Below are 19,190 nucleotides of genomic sequence, written 5' to 3'. Positions count from 1 at the left end.
CATCAAGATTAATTTTCAATTATCTTTATATACAGATCAATTTAGCATATATTAAGTACAGACTTCAACAGTTTGCACCCACACAGAACACAAAGTATAAAATACTATTTGAGTACTAGTTATAGAATTAAACACCTAAGAGTAATTGTGTATTAATTACAGAGTTCAACCAACAGTTTTAAGTAGAACATAAAAAATACTAAAAGGGTAAAGTATTAAGTTATTTTTTTTTCTTTTTGTTATATAGTTTTTTTTATTTAATAAATGTGAATTTACAAAGTGCAACTTTTATATTGTTGTGGCTTCCCCCCTGAACCTCCCTTCCTCCCGTGGCCCCCCCCCACTCCCTCTCCCATCCCACCCTTCATCGAGTTTCATTTTCAATTACCTTCATATACTGTAGATCAACTTAGTATATACTAAGCAAGGATTTCAACAGGCTGTACTCACACAACCGCACAAGGTATAGGGTATTGTTCGACTAGTACTGTTGTTTTTAAGTTTCATAGTAGATCACATTAAGGACAGAGATCCTACGTGGGGAGCATGTACCCAGTGACTCCTGTTGTTGATTTAACAATTGGCACTCTTATTTATGATGTCAGCAATCACCCGAGACTCTTGCTATGAGCTGTCTAGGCTATAGAAGCCCCTTGAGTTCACCGACTCTGAACTTGTTTAGTCAAGGCCGTATCACAGTGGAGGTTCCTTCCTCCCTTCAGAGAAAGGCACCTCTCTCCTTGATGACCTGTTCCTTCTGCTGGGGTCTTGTTCACCAGGATCTTTCATTTAGGTTGTCTTTTGCCACCGTGTCATGGCTTTCCATGCCTGTGAGACTCTCATGGGCATTTTAGCCAGATCCGAATGTCCCAAGGGTTGATTCTGAGGCAGGAGTGCTGCCATTCTATGAGTCTGCTGTGTGTCCTGTTTCCCCTGCAGGATAATTCTCTCCCTTTTAATTCTATCCTTCATTAGTTGCTTATACTGGTCTTATTTGTGAAATCTCATCGACACATACCTATCTTTTTGATCGGTTGTGTATTTATACTTATTACTTTACCAAGTGCGCTGGCATTGGCACCTGCCTCCTTGGTAAGATTGAGTTGAAATCCCCTGGCACATTTCTAGTTCCAGCATTGGAGGTAAGTCCAAGTGAGCATGTGCCAACCTATATATCTCCTCCCTCTTTTATTCCCACTCCTATGTTTAACAGAGATCACTTTTCTGTTAACTTTAAATGCCTAAGAATGTGCATTGATTACAGAGTTCAACCAGTGGTCTTATGTAGAACAAACAGAGCAACAACAACAACAACAACAAAAATACTAAATGGAATAAAATAGTAAGTTGTTCCTCAACAGTCTGGACAAGGGCTGATCATGTCATTGTCTCTCATAGTGTCCATTTCACTTCAATGGGTATCATTTTAGATGCTCGTTTAGTTGCCATCAATCAGGGAGAACATGTGATATTTGTCCCTTTTGGACTGGCTTATTTCACTCAGCATGATGTTTTCCAGCTTCCTCCATTTTGTTGTAAATGCCCGGATTTCACTGTTTTTTACTGCTGTATAGTGTTCCATAGAGTACATATCCCATAGTTTCTTTATCCAGTCATCCGTTGATGGACATTTAGGTTCATTCCATGTCTTAGCTATTGTGAATTGAGCTGCAACAAATATTGAGGTGCAAATGGCTCTTTTTTTCTCCCCTTTAATTCCATTTGGGTATATTCCAAGGAGTGGGATGGCTGGGTCCTGTGGTAGTGCTATATTCAGGCTTCTGAGGACTCTCCAAACTGTCTTCCGTAGTGGCTTTACCAGTTTGCATTCCCACCAACAGTGGATTAGTGTCCCTTTTCCCCACATCCTCGCCAGCATCTGTTGTTGATTTCTGTATGTAAGCCAATCTAACCGGAGTGAGGTGAAACCACATTATGGTTTTGATCTGCATTTCCCTGATGGCTAGGGATCCTGAGCATTTTTTTCATGTGCCTGTTGGCCATTTGGATTTCCTCTTTTAAAAAATGTCTGTTAAGGTCCTTGGCATTTTTTTATTGGGTTGTTTGTTTTGATTCTGTGGTGTTTTTTGATCATTGTGTAGATTCTAGTTGTTAATCCTTTATCTGTTGTGTGGTTTGGGAATAATGTCTCCCATTCTGTTGGTTGCCTCTTCACTTTCCTGTTTCCTTTGCTGTAAAGAAACTCTTCAATTTGAGGTAATCCCATTTGTTTATTTTATCTTTGATTACCCGTGACTGTGGGGTCTTCTCCAGGAATTCTCCTATTCCGATATCTTGAAGGGTTTCCCTTATGCTCTCAATTAGTTTCATGGTGTTGTGGCGCATCTCTAGTTCTTTGATCCATGTTGAGTGGATTTTTGTATAAGGTGTAAGGCAGGGGTCTTGCTTCATACTGCGGCATGTGGACATCCAGTTTTCCTAGCACCATTTGTTGAAGAGGCTGTCCTTGTTCCGGGGGTTGGTTTTAGGTCCTTTGTCGAATATGAGTTGGTTATAGATGTTTGGATTGATCTTCGGTGTTTCTATTCTGTTCCATTGGTCTATCCATCTGTTTTTGTACCAGTACCAGGCTGTTTTGATTATAACTGCCCTGTAGCATGTCTTGAAGTCTGGAATTGTGATGCTTCCGGCCTTGTTTTTATCGTAAAGGATTGCTTTAGCTATTCTTGGTTTCCTGTTTCTCCATATGAATTTCACCATCGTTTTTTCTAGGTCTTTGAAGAATGACTTTGGTATTTTGAATCGTATTGCATTGAACTTGTAAATTGCTTTTGGGAGAATGGACATTTTGATAATATTGATTCTTCCAATCCATGAGCATGGCAGGTTTTTCCATTTTTTTGTGTTGTCTTCTATTTCTTTAGTGTTTTGTAATTTTTATCATAGAGGTCTTTGACATCCTTGGTTAAATTTATTCCAAGGTACTTTATTGTTTTTGTGGCTATTGTGAATGGAATTGATCTTAGAGGTTCTTCCTCGGCCCTGGCATTATCTGTGTATACAAAGGCTGTTGATTTCTGAGCGTTGACCTTGTATCCTGCTACTTTATCAAACTCTTCTATGAGTTCCAATAGCTTCTTATAGGAGTTTATCGGGTCCCCTATATATAGTATCATGCATCTGCAAATAGGGATAGTTTAAAGGGATACAAATGGGAAAGGAGGAAGTTAATTTCTTTTTCTTGCCTGATGACTCTGGCTGACACTTCTAGGACTATATTGAATAGCAATGGTGAGAGTGGGCATCCCAGTCTGGTGCCAGTTTTCAATGGAAATGCCTCCAACTTTTCCCCATTCAATATGATGCTGGCCATTGGTTTATCATAGACTGCCTTAATTGTGTTGAGGAATGTTCCTTCTAACCCCAATTTGCTTAGGGTTTTCATCATGAAAGGGTGTTGTATTTTGTCAAATGCTTTCTCTGCATCTATTGAGATAACCATATGATTTTTGTTTCTCAATTTATTAATGTGATGTATTACATTGACTTTTGGATATTCATTTTTTTTGTCTCATGATATTTCTTTCTTTGCTTCAGCCATAAAATAACACTTAGTGCATATTCTTGTCTAAAGTGATACATGAAGCCCTTGGTTTCCATGTCTGAATGAATTAGATTTAGCTATTTGTAGTATTTTTGGTGCACTATTTTCTCAGTTTCAAAGCATAAAACTCTCTTCACATTTTATTGTACTGTTTATAATAGGTGGCTATCAGATCTCCTCTAGTACAATCTTTAGGTTTTTCAGTCTGGTGCAACATAAATATTTTATGTTAATTATGCCTTACCACTTCTGGGGAGACTAGAGAGCAGTTTGACTGCAAATTTTCTACTTGGTTATTAACACTTTGGTTTCTAGATCTGTGTTGGACTACTTTATAATGCCAGGTGAGCTTGTTAAAACTGTTAATGCAGTGATATTAATGACTTAATTCTTACTTTTACAAGTACTTTGGCTTCAGCTAATCCAAGTATACAAAACAGTGAGTCACCTCACCATCCTCAGTCCACTTTAAAGCTTCACATTATTTTACTAAGTGTAGGCACATCCACAAGCAAGAAGATCTGCAAACTGAGATATAATATTCATACAATAATTTCAGCTCTGAAATAATTTCCTTCATATGGATGCTTCAAACCAATTAAGAGCTCTATGGTTAGGTTTATAAGCACCCAATATCTCACAGAAATGAAGAAATAGAATTAAAATATAATCAATATTATTTGAATTCATATTTCCTACTCTGTTTCAAAATGTTTCAAATTTCAAAATGTCTTGATCCAGGTGTTCACAGAAGAATGATATGGATTCACAAATCTGTTCAGAGAGAAGGCACACAGTAGATTCAGGAGAGAAGTTGGTATCATCTTTATTTCTATTCCATGCATCTGATGTTAGAATGCCACTTGCTGTGATGATAGCATGTTGACCATGGAATGTGAAACAGGATCACTGCTCCTGGCAGAGCAGAGGGGCCTGAAAGCAGAAAGATATCTCTACTTCCAGATACTAAGAGAGAAGCAGTAAAAGTAAATTCTATGAAATTTCATCTACTCCTTTGACATAAATGGAATTTTCTGTGATAGTGATGCTCATCATATAACACCGAAGTGCACACACACACACACACACACCCACGGGAGAAGAGTACTCAATAGTTTGTGGAAATGCAAATTATGAAAAGATTATGCATAAATTTCAATTTTTTTCATCAAAACGACCTTATGTTTGAACTCAATTTTCCATGAAGTTTTAAAAGTACCCTCATATTGGTATACACAAATATATGCATATATATTTCCCTTCTCTTTATTATGCAGTCTAATTAACCACTACTGAAAGTATATTGACCTGATCTCTGAGGAACACGAACATCATCTCAGTTTTCAGTCAAGACAAATTACAGGCAAATCATTTCTTAAAAATATGGATGCTATTATTATTTGTACAACCATGATTCCGGATATAGTTATTACAATATGTAACTTCTTACCACAGGGTAAGCAGAGTAAGAAAGAGAAATTTTATAATCTACTAAGCAATTTCAGGATGTTCTATTATATGTATATGATTCATACAGAAGTCCTTAAGATATAGTTTCTCTCTCCACCTGCAGTTTTAGTAATCAAACTTAAATTCTTTTCATATAAGGTCAGCGTGCGTTCTGCAGAGGAGCCTCACACCAGCGAAATCTGTAATTCTCTGCATTAATAAGAAATTTTATCTGGCAAGTGAGTCATCAAATGGAGATTCCTAGTAAGCAGATAAACTTAACCCTTGTCCCGGGGCCCATAAAAGCAGGCTTCTGCTCTGCAGGATGGATTAGGTTGCCACGGCCTCTAAGGTAGTAAGCTTTTTATATCCGTGGCAACATCTCCAGAGTCACTTCAAAGCACGAGCTTTATCTATTTTCTCTTGTTGCACTGCACTATAAAAAAGATTGCTGGTCTCTAACAAAAAGGAGAAACAGAGATGTGAATTCCTTTTTGAAGCCTTCTCCAAAATGATCGAGGAAACAGCCTTCTAACACTTGATGCCCAGAAATCTTTTTCTTCTTCTATGTTTCTTATCAAATACTTACTCTGCAAAGTATTCATTCCAAAACCTGAATGTATGAGTATAAGCAGTTACTTTGGGATTTGATAAAGAGAGGAACATTGCGTATATACAAAAAATAAGGTGTGGTATTTATAGATGTATGAATAGCTGAACATGTGTGGGGCGGTGTGAGTATGCTTTCTGTGTCATTTTACTTTCTACAATATCATAAAGATTATCAATTTAAGTTTAAAGTATCATTTGAGATGGACAGGCATAAAAAAAGGTAATATAACTTTGTAACCATCTTATGATGCCTCCACGAAAGAGCTACCATTGGGATTGTACAACGTTGCTTTCATTATTTCAGAAAAGTTGGCAAAATTTGTCAGGTTCACAATGTCAATAGTTTATGTGACAATCTCTATGTATTCTCATTTTTTAGTTCTTGATGTTTACAAGAAACTTAGACTTGGAAAATATACCCGGTCCCAGAAGTTGTATCAATTATGGAAATAAAAAGAAGGTACTATATAGCTGTACAATGCTTATTTGCATACAATATGTATCCTACAGTAGTATATATCATTAAATGGTCTAAAATAATCACATAATAGTGGATACATAATATGTTATCTTACTATGTTTATATATTCATAAAACAGTGGATATATTAGTGGCTATCTCCATATTCTGCCAAAGAAACACAAAACAATTATTGTGAAATAAGATCTGGAACCATGAAATAAAACTCCTTATTTTATAGCAGATGCTTAATAATGTTTCCTAACAGTTGATTATAAGAATTTATTAAAAAAACATTCTTTCTACTCATACATATTCATACAATAAATAATGAAGAAGTATCCACTGTGTGTCAGATATTCTTTTTGATGTTATGGACAAAGAACAAAAACACACAATTCCCTTTCCATATGAAGCGTATGTCCTACTCATGAAGATAAGAGAAGCAGATATCCTAAATATATGTCAGTTGGTGACAAACACTATGAAGAAAACAGTACAGAAAGGGTACAAAGACAGCTTAGCCAAGAGATAGCTGGGGTTAGGTAAAAGGTGCTCTCTTGAAAAAAAAAATCAATTTACTTGTAAAAGAGAGAGAGAGGAGGTGGCTCCAAGATGGCAGAATAGGGAGGGAGCTCACTGATAGTCCAGGAAAAGATAGTTTAATAAAAGTGGAGATAGTGAAGTCTCAGGGAAGAGTTAGGAAAAAACTGCAGAGGGAACTCTTCTGGAATTAGAAGGACATGGTAGATCTATGTGGAAGACATGGGCGCCCAGGGCGCAGGAACCCAGCTGCCGAGAATCTTCTCTTCCACACCAGCGCTGGAAAGACAGCTGAGCCGAAACCGCAGTAGCCCAAGACGCTGGCGGAAAAACGGCAGGAAGAGCCTAGACAGAACGAGGCTTAAATTGAAGAGCTCAGCTGAGCAGAATTGCTTCCCTTCTGAATAAAAAAAGAGGGAGAGAAGATTTACCACGCCAAATCTAGGTGTGTCACCTTTGGCACACCCTTAACCCTGAAGAACTAAACTGAGCTCTCTGGCCACATGCACAAGCTTCTAGAGAGTCACCAAAAGCAGTCCGTCCACTGAATCTGGAGTCATGGTATAACAAGAAAAGCCCCCACAGCAAGGAAAAAAAAAAGAAGAAACCAAAGACTATCTCCACAATGCCAAACAACTGCAAAAACAGAGGAAACAAGAACAAGGAAGACATCATGACATTCCCAAATGAACATGACACTCCAATATAAATAAGATCATGGAGATAGAAGAAATGCAAGATATGGATTTCAAAAAATTTATGATAAGAACATTTAGAAGTTATCAAAAACAAATGCATGAACTGCATAAATCTACACAGGATAGGAAAGAAAATTTCTCCTGTGAAAATGAAATCTTAAGGAGGAATCAAAATGAAACGCAGAAACTAGTAGAACAGGAAAGTGTGATAGTGAAGAGAAACCAAAATGAAATGAAGAACTCAATAGATCAAATGCCAAACACATTAGAGAGCCTTAAAACCAGAGTCAGTGAAACAGAAGAGAGAATATCGGACTTAGAAGACAGAGAACAGGAAAACATACAGTCAAACCAAAGAAAAGAAGAGGAAATTAGGAATCTAAAACATATTGTCGGGAATCTACAGAATACTATTAAAAAACCCAACATTCAGGTTCTAGGAGTTCCTGAAGGCATGGAGAGAGAGAAAGGATTAGAAGGCCTTTTTAGTGAGATACTAGCAGAAAACTTCCCGGGTTTGGAGAAGGACAGAGACATCCTAGTACAGGAAGCTCACAGAACCCCTAGTAAACATGAACAAAAGATATCCTCACCATGACACATTGTAATCAAACTCACCATAGTGAAACATAAAGAAAAGATTCTAAATGTGCAAGAGAGAAAGGTCAGATTACTCTCAGAGGATCTCCAATCAGACTCACAGCTGACTTCTCATCAGAAACCCTACAGGCTAGGAGGGAATGGCGAGATATAGCCCAAGTAATAAGAGAAAAAATTGCCAGCCAAGAATATTATATCCTGCAAAGTTCTCATTTGTGAATGAAGGTGAAATAAAGACCTTTCATAGCAAACAGAAATTGAAGAATTTGTCACCACTCGTCCAGCCCTGAAAAAGATGCTTAAAGATGCATTACACACAGAAACACAGCCATCAGTATGAAAGAAGGTAAAGGAAGAAAACCTCCCAGTAAAAGATCACAGGAAATTAAAAGCATATATTAGAAATATCTTTGGAAAAATGGCAGGGCAGTTACTACTTATCAATAGTCACATTGAATAGTAGTGGCCTCAACTCTCCAGACTCATAGAATGGCAACAGCCCTAAACATCACTCTGGCCTCAGAATTAGCCCTTAAGGCATTCGGATCTGGCTAAAAAGCCCATGAGAGTTTCGCAGGCATGGAAATCAAGACACTCTGGCAAAAACAAAACAAAACAAAAACCACAAAACCTAAGTGAAAGATCTCTGTGAGTGAGATCCCAGGGGAAAGAACGAGGCCATTAAAGAAGGAGGTACCTTTCTCTGAAGGGAGGAGAGAACTTCTACTTTGACTATGGCCTTGACGAAATAAAATCAGAGTTGGCAAACTCAAGAGGCTTCCATAGCCTTGGCAGCGCATGACAAGAGCCTCAGGTGATTACTGATGTCATACATAAGAGTGTCAATTGTTAAATCAACAACAGGAGTCACTGTGCAGTTATTCCCCATGTAGGATCTCTGTCCTTAATGTGTTGTACGATGTGAACTAATGGTATAACTAGTATTCAAACAGTACTTTATAGTTTGTGTTTCTGTGTGGGTGCAAACTGTTGAAACCTTTACTTAGTATATACTAAATTGATCTTCTGTATATAAAGATAATTGAAAATGAATCTTGATGTGAATGGGATGGGAGAGGGAGCGGGAAATGGGATGGTTGTGGGTGGGAGGGAGGTTATGGGGCGAAAAAGCCGCTATAATCCAAAAGTTTTACTTTGGAAATTTATATTTATTAAATGAAAGTTAAAAATAAAAGAAAAAGAGAGACAGACAGAAAAAGAGAAAGTGAGAGAGAAAGTGAGAGACATCTTCCATTTGCTGAGTCACTCCCCACATAGCCAAAATAGCCAATGATATACCAGGCTGAAACCAGGAGCCAGACACTCCATCCTGGTCACCTACATACGTGGTAGGTGCCCAAGCACTTGGGTCATGATCCCCTGCCTTACCATGTGCATTGGTAGGAAGCTGGATCATAAGTAGAGCATCCAGGATTGGAACAGACACCTGACATGGAACCCTCTCATGGCAAACAGCAGCTTAACCTGCTGAACCACGACTCCAGCCCTAGAGTGTTACTTTAAACAAATGGTGACAGAGGGACTCACTGGCAAAGGCTAAAGTTTCATCAGAAAAAAAAAATCCATTTTCTCCAATGTAAAACTAAAGAGTGAAATAGAGAAGGTTATATGGAAACAACTGCTGAGTAAACTATCAAAATGAAGTTAAATGTACTGTAAAGAGACAAGTTATAACACTTATCATAGAGGTAGGTTATTACAAGCATTTATCAGAGTCTGAATTATTCTACAGTTACCTTTATTTCTGTCTTCTCTTTTACACTGGAGACTATTATAGGTCATTGTCTTGGGCAGGGGACTGACTTAAACAGAACAGGCACTTTGTAAAAGTCTGTTAACTCCCTAACTTATAAGAAGATTCCTTAGTCGAGTTCGAAGAATATCTAAGGGAGGGAACTCTACATTGGGAATTCTCAAGTTTTTGCCTAACTTGGAGTAAATATGAGAGTACTTCAAATGGTTCATGGAAAATGGAATTAACATTTTACTATCATGCAGCTGGAATGAATACCAGGCCTACCCCCAAGCACTTGAACACAACCTCTAATCACAATACTTTGGACACACTTTAGAAAAGGACAGCTAAATTGATCTTCTGTATATAAAGAGAATCGAAAATGAATCTTGATGTGAATAGAAGGGGAGAGGGAGTGGGAAAGGGAAGGGTTGCGGGTGGGAGGGACGTTATGGGGGGGAAGCCATTGTAATCCATAAGCTGTACTTTGGAAATTTATATTCATTAAATAAAAGTTAAAAAAGAAAAGTAAGGACAGTAATATTGCTGTTAATACTAAGCATAATCAGTATCACTACTAAAGCTTTAAAAAAATTAGGTGAAAAATGAAGAAAGTCTGAATTAACATAGTTGTAGCAAAGTCTGTAAAGAACAAACTGGGTGCAAGAGAGACAAATATGCAGAATTTCCAGGAACTGTGACCAACTACTGGGGAGGGTAGAGTACAACAGAGGCAACTTGAGGTTTCTCCCAGGAGGAGGATGAGAGTGGCAGTGCGTGACATTGGGAATTCAAAAAAATGAGATTTTTGTGTGAAATAAAATGAATTTTTTTTGAAATGTATGATTTTGTTTTAGAAATCTCTCTGGACTTCCAGTTAGGGGGTAGAAATATGGCTTTGGAGTTTAATATTAGACATATAAGTTAGGGAGTTAATACAACAGAAGTGATAACTGAAGCCAAGAAAAACAACTTAAATAGCAGAATGCAGGCATGTGAGAGGGCCAGCCTAGGAAACTGGAGGGAATGTAAGACTGGTGAAGGAGAACAGAGAGGGAGTCAACAGGTCAAGGGGAGAATGCAGACTTCAGTAGACTTACTCTGTCTAGAATCAATCCTGATAAAAACATGTCCAGTGTTCATCCCTTCTCTGAGTTCTACTATATTGTGAAATGCATCCCATGGGAAAGCAGAAGGTTAAGATAATCTGCACTGTCCACATAGTTTAAGAGTCATCAAGTCTCTAGCTAGGATTTTCCAGTATGCAGAGTTCTCATATAAAAGAGTTGGATAAACACACATCACAGACTCACAATTTGAAACTGTGTAAGGTAAGCCTTCAAAGGTAGTAGAATACCTTCAAAGGTATTGCTGATTTGCTTAAATGCTAAGAAGTACTTGCTTTTTATAATACTGTAAGTATTGTCACAAAATGACTACCCAACCACTCCATGATGATGGCATATATATATATATATATATATATTTTTTTTTTTTTTTGACAGGCAGAGTGGACAATGAGAGAGAGAGACAGAGAGAAAGGTCTTCCTTTGCCGTTGGTTCACCCTCCAATGGCCGCCGCGGCCAGCACACTGCGGCCGGCGCACTGCGCTGATCCGATGGCAGGAGCCAGGTACTTCTCCTGGTCTCCCATGGGGTGTAGGGCCCTAGCACCTGGGCCATCCTCCACTGCACTCCCTAGCCACAGCAGAGAGCTGGCCTGGAAGAGGGGCAATCGGGACAGAATCCGGCACCCCGACTGGGACTAGAACCCGGTGTGCTGGCGCCACAAGGTGGAGGATTAGCCTAGTGAGCCGTGGCACCGGCCTGGCATACTTTTTAAAAAATATTTTTTTCAAGTAAACTTCCATTATGAGATAATTTTGTTTATCAAAAAGACGATCTATACTTCACCCAGCTTCCACCAATAACATCTTACACAATAGTGGCTCATTAGTCACCATTCATACTGGTAGTGATCAATACTATCAACTAAACTCCAGAATGTATTCACATTTCACAACTTTTCCTCTAATGTCCTTTACTCATTTCAGGATAAAATCAGGATACCATATTGCATTTATTTGTCATGTCTTAATCCCTAAATGTCTGACAATTTCTCATTTTTTATTTCCCATGATCCTGAAAATATTGGTCAAGTATTTTACAGAATGTCCCTAAATTTGAGGATATTTGATTCTTTTAACAATTAAACACAGTTGTGAATTTTAAGGAAAAAATTTACAAGTGTCCATCTCAATTTATCTCTCTATAGAGGCGTATGTGCTACCAACTTCTCCAGTGATGTTGAGATTTTGAGAAAAAAATCAAACTGAAATATTAGAAATAAAGAATTTGATGTCAAATAAAAAATTTAGTAAAAAGCCTTAACAAGAGACTTAATGAGACAGGAAGAAGAATATTTGAGCTAGAAAATAAATCTATGGAAAGTTCTTAGACCAAAAAAAAAAATGAGGAATTAGAAAAATTAAAAACAGTATTGGAGATTTATGGGATACCGTCAAACGACACAATATATGACACAACTCCCTGTCTTAGGAGTTCCTGAAGATCTGAAAACAGAGAATGGATTAGAAGACCTATGCAGTGAAACAATTACACAAAACTTCCCTAATTTGGAAAAAGACAGGGATGCCCAAGGTATGCCCAGGTACAGAGAACATAGTAGACATGACCAGAAAAGATCTTCACCATGACACATTGTAGTCCAACTTTCTAAAGTAAAACATAAAGAAAAGATTCTAAAATGTGCATGAGAGAAACTCCAGGTTACTTTCAGAGAATCCCCAATGAGACTCACAGCTGATTCTCAATAGAAACCCTACAGGCTGTAAAAGAATGCAGAGACACAGTCCAATTTTTTTTTTTTAACTTTTATTTAATGAATATAAATTTCCAAAGTACGGCTTATGGATTACAATGGCTTCCCCCACATACCGTCCCTCCCACCCGCAACCCTCCCCTTTCCCATTCCCCCTCCCCTTCCATTCACATGAGGATTCATTTTCAATTCTCTTTTTATACAGAAGATCAGTTTAGCACACATTAAGTAAAGATTTCAACAGTTTGCTCCCACACAGAAACATAAAGTGAAAAATAATAGATGGTTTTTTAAATGATGATGAAATCAGATCAGACCTATTGTCATCTTTAATCCCAGCGAGAGTCAAGTTGGGAATTGATAATTTCTTCTTTTTTTTTTTTTAACAGAAGATCAGTTTAGTATACATTAAGTAAAGATTTCAACAGTTTGCACCCCCATAGAAACACAAAGTGAAATATACTGTTTGAGTACTCGTTATAGCATTAAGCCTCAATGTACAGCACATTAAGGACAGAGATCCTACATGAAGAGTAAGTGCACAGTGACTCCTGTTGTTGACTTTACAAATTGACACTCTTGTTTATGGCATCAGTAATCTCCCTACGCACCAGTCATGAGTTTCCAAGGCTATGGAAGCCCCTTGAGTTCTCCGACTCTTATCTTGTTTAGACAAGGTCAAAGTCAAAGTGGAGGGTCTCTCCTCCCTTCAGAGAAAGGTACCTCCTTCTTTGAAGACCTGTTCTTTCCACTGGGATCTCACTCTCAGAGATCTTTCATTTAGGTTTTTTTTTTATTTTTTATTTTTTATTTTTTTTTGCCAGAGTGTCTTGGCTTTCCATGCCTGAAATACTCTCATGGGCTTTTCAGCCAGATCAGAATGCCTTTAGGGCTGATTCTGAGACCAGAGTGCTATTTAGGACATCTGCCATTCTATGAGTCTGCTGAGTATCTCGCTTCCCATGTTGGATCACTCTCCCCTTTATTTATTCTATCGGTTAGTATTAGCAGGTATTAGACTTGTTTATGTGCTCCCTTTGACTCTTAGTCCTTTCATTATGATCAATTGTGAACTGAAATTGATCACTTGGAAGAGTGAGATGGCATTGGTACATGCCACCTTGATGGCATTAAACTGGAGTCCCCTGGTATGTTTCTAACTCTACCATTTGGGGCAAGTCAGCTTGAGCATGTCCCAAATTGTACATCTCTTCCCTCTCTTATTCCCACTCTTATGTTTAACAGGGATCACATTTCAGTTAAATTTCAACACTTAAGAATAACTGTGTATTAATTACAGAATTAAACCAGTCATATTAAGTAGAACAGACAAAAAAGAAACTACTAAGAGGGATAATGTATTAAGTTGTTCATTAACAGTCAGGGCTATGCTGATCAAGTCACCGTTTCTCATAGTGTCGATTTCACTTCAACAGGTTTCCTTTTTGGTGTTCAGTCAGTTGTCACCGATCAGGGAGAACATATGGTATTTGTCCCTTTGGGACTGGCTTATTTCACTCAGCATGATGTGTTCCAGATTCCTCCATTTTGTTGCAAATGACTGGATTTCGTTGTTTATTACTGCGGTATAGTATTCTAAAGAGTACATATCCCATAATTTCTTTATCCAGTCTACCGTTGATGGGCATTTAGGTTGGTTCCAGGTCTTGGCTATTGTGAATTGTGCTGCAATAAACAATAGGCTGCAGACCGTTTTTTTGTTTGCCAATTTCATTTCCTTTGGGTAAATTCCAAGGAGTGGGATGGCTGGGTCGAACGGTAGGGTTATCTTCAGGTTTCTGAGGAATCTCCAGACTGACTTCCATAGTGGCTTGACCAGTTTGCATTCCCACCAACAGTGGGTTAGTGTCCCTTTTTCCCCACATCCTCGCCAGCATCTGTTGTTGGTAGATTTCTGTATGTGAGCCATTCTAACCGAGGTGAGGTGAAACCTCATTGTGGTTTTGATTTGCATTTCCCTGATTGCTAGTGTTCTTGAACATTTTTTCATGTGCCTGTTGGCCATTTGGATTTCCTCTTTTGAAAAATGTCTATTGAGGTCCTTGGCCCATCTCTTAAGTGGGTTGTTGGTTTTGTTTTTGTGGAGTTTCTTGATCTCTTTGTAGATTCTGGTTATTAACCCTTTATCTGTTGCATAGTTTGCAAATATTTTTTCCCATTCTGTCGGTTGTCTCTTCACTCTCCTGACTGTTTCTTTTGCAGTACAGAAACTTCTCAATCTGATGCAATCCCAATAGTTGATTTTGGCTTTGACTGCCTGTGCCTCCCGGGTCTTTTCCAGAAATTCTGGAAAATATTGCCTGTGCCAATATCTTGAAGGGTTTCTCCAATGTTCTCTAATAACTTGATGGTGTCAGGTCGTAGATTTAGGTCTTTAATTCATGTTGAGTGGATTTTTGTGTAAGGTGTAAGGTATGGGTCTTGCTTCATGCTTCTGCACGTGGAAATTCAGTTTTCCCAGCACCATTTATTGAATAGACTGTCCTTGTTCCAGGAATTGGTTTTAGATCCTTGATCAAATATAAGTTGGTTGTAGCTGTTTGGATTGATTCCTGGTGTTTCAATTCTGTTCCATTGGTCTATCCATCTGTTTCTGTACCAGTACCATGCTGTTTTGATTACAACTGCCCTGTAGTATGTCCTGAAATCTGGTATTGTGATGCCTCCGGCTTTGTTTTTGTTGTACAAGATTGCTTTAGCTATTCGAGGTCTCTTGTGCCTCCATATAAATTTCAGCACCATTTTTTCCAGATCTGAGAAGAAGGTCTTTGGTATCTTGATTGGTATTGCATTGAATCTATAAATTGCTTTTGGGAGAATGGACATTTTGATGATATTGATTCTTCCAATCCATGAGCATGGAAGATTTTTCTATTTCTTGGTATCCTCTTCTATTTCTTTCTTTAAGGTTTTGTAATTTTCATCGTAGAGATCTTTAACGTCCTTGGTTAAGTTTATTCCAAGGTATTTGATTGTTTTTGTAGCTATTGTGAATGGGATTGATCTTAGAAGTTCTTCCTCAGCCATGGCATTGTCTGTGTATACAAAGGCTGTTGATTTTTGTGCATTGATTTTATACCCTGCTACTTTGCCAAAATCTTCTATGAGTTCCAATAGTCTCTTAGTAGAGTTCTTTGGGTCCCCTAAATAAAGAATCATATCTTCTGCAAAGAGGGATAGTTTGAGTTCTTCCTTCCCAATTTGTATCCCTTTAATTTCTTTTTCTTGCCTAATAGCTCTGGCTAGAACCTCCAGAACTATATTGAATAGCAGTGGTGAGAGTGGGCATCCCTGTCTGGTACCAGATCTCAGTGGAAATGCTTCCAACTTTTCCCCATTCAATAGGATGTTGGCTGTGGGTTTTTCATAGATTGCTTTGATTGTATTGAGGAATGTTCCTTCCAAACCCAGTTTGCTTAGAGTTTTCATCATGAACGGGTGTTGTATTTTATCAAATGCTTTCTCGGCGTCTATTGAGATAATCATATGGTTTTTCTTCTGCAGTCTCTTAATGTGGTGTATCACATTGATTGTTTTGCGCACATTAAACCATCCCTGCATACCAGGGATAAATCCCACTTGGTCTGGGTGGATGATCTTTCTGATGTGTTGTTGCATTCTATTGGCGAGAATTTTATTGAGGATTTTTGCATCTATGTTCATCAGGGATATTGGTCTGTAATTCTCTTTCAATGCTGCATCTTTTTCCGGCTTAGGAATTAAGGTGATGCTGGCTTCATAGAAAGAATTTGGGAGGACTCCCTCTTTTTCGATTGTTCTGAATAGTTTGAGAAGAATTGGAGTTAGTTCTTTTTAAATGTCTGGTAGAATTCAGCAGTGAATCCATCTGGTCCTGGGCTTTTCTTTGTTGGGAGGGCCTTTATTACTGTTTCAATTTCTGTCTCAGTTATGGGTCTGTTTAGGTTTTCAATGTCTTCCTGGTTCAATTTAGGTAGGTTGCATGTGTCCAGGAATCTATCCATTTCTGATAGGTTTCCCTGTTTGCTGGCATACAAGTCCTTGTGGTAATTTCTGATGATTCTTTTTATTTCTGTGGTGTCTGTTGTTATGTTTCCTTTTTCATCTATGATTTTATTGATTTGGGTCTTTTCTTTTTTTAGTTAGTTGGGCCAATGGGGTGTCAATTTTGTTTATTTTTTCAAAAAACCAGCTCTTCGCTTGGCTGATTTTTTGTGATTTTTTTTGGATTCAATCCTGTTAATTTCTTCTCTGATTTTAATTATTTCTCTTCTCCTACTAGATTTGGGTCTGGTTTGCTGCAAATTTTCTAGGTCCTTGAGATGCGCTGAAAGCTCATTTATTTGGTGCCTTTCCAATTTCTTGATATAGGCCCCTATAGCTATAAACTTGCCTCTCAATACTGCTTTTGCCGTATTTAAAAGAAAAAAAAAAAAAAAACCTGTCAACCCAGAGTACTGTACCCTGCAAAACTCTCATTTATGAATGAAGGTGAAATAAATACCCTCTATATCAAATGGAAAGAATTTGTCACCACTTGTCCAGCCTTACAAAAGATGCTTAAGGATATGCTACACACAGAAACAAAGAAAGTCATCATTATGAAAGAACGTGAAGGCAGAAAATCTCCCAGTGAAAATACAAAGGAAATCCACAGCAAATAGGAATATTTATAGAATATGGCAGGGCCAAGTCATTATTTATCAATAGTAACCTTGAATGTAAATGGCCTAAACCTTCAGTTTAAAAAATACAGACTGGCTGGATGGTTTAAAAACAAGACCCATTTATTTGCTGCCTATAAGATACATACCTCACCAACAAAGATACATGTAGACTGAAAGTGGAAGGATGGAAAAGGATACTCCATGCTAACAGAAAGCAAAAAAGGGCAGGTATAACCATCCCAATATGAGATAAAACAGAATTTACCACAAAAACTGTTAAAAGAGACAAAGAAGTACACTATGCAATGATTAAGGGATCAATTCAACAGGAAAATGTGACTATAATAAATGTATATACACCTAATTACAGGGCACCTGACTATTTAAAACAAATGTCAACAGAACTAAAGGGAGGCACAGACTCTGATACAATAGTAACAAGGGAATTTAATACCCCACTTTCTGCAATGCACAGATCAACCAGACAAAAAAAAAAAATCAACAACAACAGAGTTAATTGACACTATGGACCAAATGGACCTGATATCCACAGACACTTTCATCCCACATAAAAGAATACATATTCTTTTCATCAATGCATGTAACTTTTTCTCAGATGGATCATATGCTGGGCCTTTAAAGTAAGCCTCAGCAAATTAAAAAAAAAATTGAAATCATACCATGCATCTTTCTCTGACCACAATGGAATGAAGCTGGAAATTAACAACTCGAGAATCTCTAGAACATATGCACACACATGGAGACTGACCAATATGCTCTTGAATGAACAGTGGGACACAGAAGAAATTTACAAAGAAATAAATTCTGGAAAGATGCAATATAAAATATCAAAACTTACAGGATACAGCAAAAACAGTGTTAAAAGGGATGTTTATAACAATTGTTGCTTACAGCAAGAAATTCGATAGGTATCAAATAAAAGAGCTATCAGTGTACCCCAAGGACCTAGGGAAAAAAAAACAGCAAACCAAACCCAAAAGTAGTAGGAAGAAATGAATAGTTAAAATTAGATAAAAAATAAAATTGAAAGAAAAAAACCACTAAATCAGTAAAATGAAGAGCTGGTTTCTTAAAAAAAAATAAACAAAATTGATACACCATTGGCACAACTAACCAAGAAATGAGAGAGAAGTATGAAACAAAACCTTTACCTTACACTTGATACAAAAAAATCTACTCAAAATGGATCAGGGATCTAAATCTAAACCTGATACTACCAAATTACTAGAGGAGAACATTGAGGAAATACTTCAATACACTGGCATAGGCAAAGTCTTCTTGGAAAAGACCCCAGGAGCAAGGGCAATCAAAGCCAAAAATATACAAGTTAGATTACATCAAGCTGAGAACTTCTGCATTACAAAAGAAACAGTCATCAAAATGAATAGGCAATGACAGAATGGGAGAAAAAGTATTTGCTAACTATGAAACTGATGAAGGATTGATATCCAGAATCTGGAAAGAGCTCAAGAAACTCAAAAACAAAAAAAAAAATGAACAATGCAGTTAAGAAATGGGCAAAGGACTTGAACAGGCTTTGTTCAAGAGAGAAAATTCAAATGGCCAACAGACACAGGAAAAACTACTCAGGGTCACTAGTCATCAGGGAAATGCAAATCAAAACCACAATTAGGGGCCCTGCGCTGTGGGTCAGTGGGTTAATGTTCTGGCCTGCAATGTTGGCATTCCATTTGGGTGTCAGTTCAAGTCCTGGCTGCTCCACATCAGATCCAACTCTTTGCAAGGGTCTGGAAAAGCAGTAAGCTGGCCCAAGTACTTGGGCCCTTGCACCCACTTGGGAGACCCAGAAGAAGATCCTGGTTCCTGGCTTCAGATTGGCTCAACTGTAGCTGTTGCAGCCATTTGAGGAGGGAACCAGTGGATGGAAGACCCCTCTGTCTCTACCTCTTACTGGAATTCTGTCTTTCAAATAAATAAATCAAATCTAAAAAGAAAAAAACACACATAACGAGGTTTC

The 19,190-nt window shown here is 37.8% G+C and overlaps 1 protein-coding gene across 6 annotated transcripts in view; it reads right to left on the bottom strand.

The window, feature by feature from the left end:
• TPK1 (thiamin pyrophosphokinase 1) overlaps window positions 1–19,190 on the bottom strand; it is a 464,784-nt gene that overhangs the window by 196,522 nt on the left and 249,072 nt on the right. The window contains exon 7 of one of the 6 annotated variants that reach the window (XM_089329604.1): window positions 4,367–4,498. The exons of the other annotated variants lie outside the window; for them this stretch is intronic. Within the exon in view, the coding sequence (XP_089185730.1) occupies window positions 4,472–4,498 (27 nt within the window). The 3' untranslated portion in view covers window positions 4,367–4,471. Of the gene's footprint in view, window positions 1–4,366; window positions 4,499–19,190 lie in introns of those variants that run through there. 6 annotated transcript variants of the gene reach the window in all.

The sequence above is a fragment of the Oryctolagus cuniculus genome, chromosome 3 (assembly GCF_051225735.1).
Source record: "Oryctolagus cuniculus isolate XC-2025 breed Fujian yellow rabbit chromosome 3, ASM5122573v1, whole genome shotgun sequence".
NCBI classification, from domain to species: domain Eukaryota; kingdom Metazoa; phylum Chordata; class Mammalia; order Lagomorpha; family Leporidae; genus Oryctolagus; species Oryctolagus cuniculus.
Note: the sequence above shows the minus strand (reverse complement) of the source record. Positions and strands in the feature narration are given on the sequence as shown.